The sequence below is a fragment of the Poecilia reticulata genome, chromosome 14, assembly GCF_904066995.2.
Source record: "Poecilia reticulata chromosome 14, P_reticulata-male-v2, whole genome shotgun sequence".
Taxonomy (NCBI): domain Eukaryota; kingdom Metazoa; phylum Chordata; class Actinopteri; order Cyprinodontiformes; family Poeciliidae; genus Poecilia; species Poecilia reticulata.
The window spans coordinates 12,377,552-12,383,474 of record NC_088843.1 but is presented as its reverse complement, the minus strand read 5'-3'; the positions used below and the strand labels follow the sequence as shown (position 1 = coordinate 12,383,474).

The window sequence follows — 5,923 nt, the reverse complement described above, 5'->3', positions numbered from 1 at the left end:
CACATATTCTCCTACCTGAACTGTAGTTCTCCATAGCAACAGCAAAGTTACCATAAGCCTCTGTCATTAATGCTCTTTTTGTCTGTTAGTTTAGGTACATGGTTGTATGTTGGTTTTTATGCAGTAGAGTCGTAATCTTTCCATTTTTAAGGCACAGATTAAGAAAATGTTCAATGCTTTTTTTTGTTTGTTTGTAATGAAACCTGCTTTTAACTTCTTCACAATCCCATCTCTCCATGCCATAAGGGACTATATCACTCCACTAGAAAGTTTTGGGATTGTTCCAATGGATTTATCTCTGAAGGTTGTGCCTTTAAAACGAGGTGTCCGATCAGATGCCTGAATCATGTAAAATGGGAGCTGTGCTGTTTGGCTCAGTCTCAACCGTTCTACCCATCTCCCGTTCCTCTCCATCAAGATTCACGGCGGTCATTGATATCCAACCTGGAGGAAGCAGTCTCAGTTCACCAAATTTAAAAGGCATTTTCCTCTTTCATTACAGGTTTCTGTGGTGGATCTGATTAAGACAAAGCTAAATTTCCAGCGATGGGGTCAGAAAGTTTTGATGTGGTCTCTAAGCTGTTGGAGGATGCCAGAAAATATTCGAACAGCATTGGTAGAGTCTGGATTATGGTGCTGTTTATCTTCCGCATCTTCGTCCTCACAATGGCAGCTAAAGAAGTGTGGCAAGATGAGCAGTCCAATTTCTTATGTGACACCAAACAACCTGGTTGTCAACTTGGTTGCTACGACAAGACCTTCCCAGTTTCTCATGTTCGCTTCTGGGTTATGCAAATCATCTTTGTCTCCACACCAACGCTCGTTTATTTGGGGTTTGTACTTCAGAAAGAACGCATTGACAAAAAGAACAAACAAAATAGTAACACGGAAGCTAAAAAGAAGAACCAAACCAGTCCCACCGAAGATCAAAACAACACAGAAACCAAAACCACCGAACATCAAAACCACCAAACTCCTACTAAAGACTCGAACAGTGAGCCTGAAGGTGCAATCTGGAAAATGTACATCGTTAATGTAGTTTCTAAGATTCTGTTGGAAATAGCCTTCTTTATAGCTCAGTACTACCTGTACGGATTTGGCCTTCAGTCGATGTACACCTGTGAACAATGGCCCTGCCTTACCAAAGTGTTCTGCTACGTGTCCCGACCCACAGAAAAAACAATCTTCATCATTTTCATGCTTCTAGTAGCTTTAATATCTCTGCTTCTCAATGTGTTAGAGTTGGCCTACCTAATTTGGAAGAAAAAAAAGAAACATTCTGAAAGAAAAAGATGGAGTCTAGCAGTTCACGTTAATAGTCAGATCAATTTATCCGATCTTAATTTGAGTGAGATGGATTCACTTGGTCATAAATCGAGTCAGATCGAATTACTCGATCATAAATCGAGAAATTTCAGCAATAAGATCTACGTGTAGATCTAAAGATTCACTGGCAAATAGAAAAACTCATAATCCCTGAATATCTGGAAGGTTTTTTCTCCCCACTTGGACCCATTTTTGAGTTTTTGATGTGAAAAACCTGACTCACTTTTTGGGCACAACAAAACCTTATCAAAGTGTTCTTGTTGATTTCACTTGCTCAAAATTGAGTTTGCATTGATTGCACAAGTGAAAAGGACTGCCACCTGACCATTCAATTGTCATTTGACATGAGAAAATCTTTGAGTAAGAGACATGTGTATGAAATTACTCGTCTTTTGCTGTCTTCAACAAGTTTTCTTTCACAGAAAACTAAACAGGAAGTCTGCTCACGGCAGCAGCTATCAAAGAAATGTATCTGAGGCCATCATGTCCAAAACATTCTGCATACAAATGTGTTTCATATATTCATTTTAGCAAAATGTTTTATATTTGCCTTTCACTGCATTGTTATGCATTATTTTGTGTAATTGTTTTACAGGATTTATAGCAAATGACTATGAAACAATACAGCAGAACTTGAACTTTTGTTTTTGTTTTGTGTGGGTTTTTTTTAGAAAGAATAAAAGTCTTGACTGTTTTAGCTACATTTTTAGGTGAAAAGTGACATAAACATGATGGTAGTGGTGAGGAAACCACTGCCCATCTCACACTGCACAAGGTTCTGTCACAGTGCTGCGTTGTAGAGGGACCCAATTTGTTGGCTGAAATATACGAGATTTTAATGGAAATGAATACAAAAAGTAACAGGCAGTGATAGAAGGATGCAGGATGAGGAAACAGACATGAAAGACATGAAAAGCAAATGACAGAATCCAGCACAGAGTGGAGGAAAAAGAGCAGCTAAAGTCCTGGGGAGCTTGCTTACTGACAAGTCAAGTCAGTCAAAAAGTAAAAATGAAAAGTTGTTATCTAGACTAAAATTACTCCGTTAGCCGAATCCAACTCTGAACAAAAGGGGGTTTTATCTTTGATTTAAAGGAACTCAGTGTTTCAACATATTTACAGTTTTATGGAAGTTCGTTCCAGATTAGCAGAGCATAGAAACTGAAAGCTGATTCTCCGTGCTTGGATCTCATTCTGGAGGTGCAGAACTTGAACTAGAGGGTCCAGTAGATCTGGAAAGTTGACACAACAGGTCTTTATTGTGTTTAGGTGTAAAGCCATTCAGTGAATAAACTGGTAATGTTTTCCTATGCTTAGTTTCTACATTTTAAATTACTTCTGTCATGTTGATCAAAATGTACTGTATGGGTCTTTGTTGAATTGTCTTGACCTCCACAAGATTTAAGCATCTGTTCATTCTATAAGTCTCAACATGCAAAATGCCTGAACAAGTTGTCATATTTTTTATAAATCTGCCCTGAAATGTTACATTTCTCCCAGGTGAGTCCTGAGTTTCTCCAATGTAGGTAAATTTGTGGAGCATTCCCTCAACCAGTTTTCTGAAATAAATTGATTGTATGTCTCATGAACCATCAACAGACAGATAACACAACGGTACATTTATGAAAATGAAAGAACAAGGATTTGGACGTGGTCAACAGCCAGAGAAAAGAGGAGTGAGGCTGTGACAGAGGAGCTAGGAGGGAAAACAGAGGAAGAGGCAGAAGAAGATGAAGACATCTGCCTGTTTCCATCACTCCAGCATCAACAGAGACGGTCTGCGACCCACAAACAGATGCTGATGGAGTTCTTCTCATCCTGCTCCTCATTCCTCAACCTCATTGAGGAATTTTTCTCTGCATGGAGGAGGAAAGTAAAGGAAACTGCACTGTGATCCCTTTCATTAAGGAGATTGTCTTATCTTCCTTTTGCTACTTTAGTTTTTTTCCCCTTTGTGTGGTTTTCTGAATCACAAGTTACAGTAAAATCATAAACGTGAATCTTGCCCAGTCTCTTGCCACTGGGCAAGAGACTGGGCAAGAATTGTGATTTGACAAGAATCACAATTCTTGTCAAATTGTGATTTGACAAGAACTGCAAATCACAATTTTCAGTTCTTGTCATCAAAGCTTTATCCATAGTTAACAGTAAACAAGGTCTTGTCATTTTGAGGCTCTGACATGTTCATGTTTAAGAAAGAAACTGGCTTTTCCATTCTGTTTTGTTGTTAGTATGACTTGCTGAGAAATGTTCTGCTTTGTAATTGTTGAAAATGATTCAAGAAATTCACCAAAGTAGCTGAGAAAATCACTATATTTCAATCATAGCTTGAAACGTTTATTATTTCATGGAGCATTAAAGGAGGAAATATTTTTGTTTTCTTTATGACACTTGTTTTGTTTGTTGTGTTTTTTCTGACTGACACCTTATTTTTTTCTCCATCTTCCTCATGGTTTGCATACTAGTCTTTGTATTCTTGTTTCATTATGTCATTGTAGAATGTGGTTTCTGAGTCTACTGGAAGAGTTGGAGGTACAGAGAGGAGAGAGCAAAGAATGTGAACAGGAACCAAAAGTTAAAAATGCTAAAGGGCAAAACGGAAGAAGAAAATGACAGAAGGAAATTGATCCGTGAATTGAAACAATTGTTTTTGCATCACAGCATATGCTGCTTTAAAGGTTAAAACTAACAAAAGTTCAAGAGGTAAGATGTGCAAAATGTGACTTTACTATAAGAAGTATAGCCATGTGAATTACCTACAGAGGAAACATCAATTGCAAGGCTGGTGGAAATATGTTCATAATTTTTTATTATGCATGATATTGCGAGATGTGTGACCAGTTTGGCTGCAAACTCAATGTTCTTGACACAAGGAGGATCAAACAACTTTGATACCCAAAGAGCAGCCACAACACAACACCATGTAGTAGTGAACTCATTAAAGCTCAAAACAGTCTGAAGAAAAGTCTTCTACAGTCTGCTATGAGGAAAAGATTCATGCTTTTCAAAAAATTCTGCAAATAATCTCTGTAAATAATTTATTAATTTATCTTTAACCCATTCAGAGACTCTGACATGGTGGGGTTATCTGTGTATCCCGCATCTAGACTGCTGGGTGCCAGCTCAACAAAATGGTTGCTACCAATAACATGCATACATTTTAGTCTAGGGCTGCACAGTGGCGCAGTTGCTAGAGCTGTTGCCTTGCAGCAAGAAGGTTCTGGGTTCGATTCCCGGCCCCGGTCTTTCTGCATGGAGTTTGCATGTTCTCCCTGTGCATGCGTGGGTTTTCTCCAGGTACTCCGGTTTCCTCCCACAGTCCAAAAACATGACTGTTAGGTTAATTGGCCTCTCCAAATTGGCCCTAGGTGTGAGTGTGTGTGTGTGTGCATGGTTGTTTGTCTTGTCTGTCTTTCTGTGTTGCCCTGCGACAGACTGGCGACCTGTCCAGGGTGACCCCGCCTCTCGCCCAAAACGTTAGCTGGAGATGGGCACCAGCAACCCTCCTGACCCCACTAAGGGACAAGGGTATAAAGAAAATGGATGGATGGACACTCTGCACAAGCATTTGACTTAAATTTAATTTTACAGCAAAGATAGGATGCAGATAGCCATTTCTACCAGTAGGTGGCATACCAGCACCAAATGCTGATCCAGCTGGTTCACAATCCTTATTTATTAGAACTACTGTGAGTGCTTATTCACTTATACTTATTCAGGACGTTTTGGTTTTTGGTGTATTAATAGGTTTTATGAGACCAAAAGCCAATCCTGATGTAGAATACTTGCTTTTCTGGTAGGTTAGGTTTTTGGTTCAAATTCAAGTTAGTATTGCTTAGGGATAGATGCATTTAAGGTTAAGCATAAATGCAGCAGCTAAAATGAAGGAAGTCTTACCTTTGCCTTGCAAATTATTACATCACTAAATACTTAAAACAATCAGAAACAGAGAAAGAGTTAATTTTCCTGAAGACAAAATTAAACCACACATTAAAAATAAGGTTTCAGAAGGTTTTAATTGAAGCAGGGGTAAAGGAACCTACTAAAGATATTTGTGTTCAAGTTTGGTTTTTAACATTTTTAACATCTCCCACTTGAGCAGGTCTACTTAAACCTTTACAATATCAAAATAGGTTAGAGTAGGTTCTAAAATTAATACAAATTCAATAGAAGTATACAGATGATTTATAATCTATTAAGCAAAAATTAAGCAAAATGGAAGATAAATGTTTAGAAAAAATAAGTGTATAATTAAACTGTTATCAACAGTTTATTTACACTCTTATTATCAGAAGCCTCTTTTAGGATCTAATTGCATTTCTATTTACAGCTTTAACTGGGCAATTAGATTTATTTTATTTTCCAGTCGATTTCTTGTAAAGTGCTGGGTTTAAGATCATTGCCTTGTTCATGTTTGACCCTTTGCTCTCAAACAGAAAGCTTCTCATTTGTTTCTCAAATGCTTCTTGTAGAAAGGAGTTCATGTTTTTCTTGAAACTGCTGCTGCACAAGTTACTCAAGAGGTTGTTGTTAGGTGACTAAAGAGCAAGTGAGTTTGTTTCTCTGCTTTCTAAGAAAAAGTTGGCCTCATCGTGGA

General features: G+C 38.1%; 1 protein-coding gene across 1 annotated transcript; it reads left to right on the top strand.

Moving 5' to 3' along the window:
* LOC103475854 (gap junction alpha-3 protein-like) lies at nucleotides 1–3,262 on the top strand. Its single transcript, XM_081615931.1, has one exon. The coding sequence runs from the start codon at nucleotides 547–549 to the stop codon at nucleotides 1,435–1,437; it is 891 nt and encodes a 296-aa protein (XP_081472057.1). The 5' UTR covers nucleotides 1–546; the 3' UTR covers nucleotides 1,438–3,262.
* Nucleotides 3,263–5,923: the final 2,661 nt, after the last annotated feature.

Excerpts from the sequence above, each read along its gene's own strand:
- LOC103475854 (XM_081615931.1), top strand. The coding sequence starts at position 547 with ATGGGGTCAGAAAGTTTTGATGTGGTCTCTAAGCTGTTGGAGGATGCC.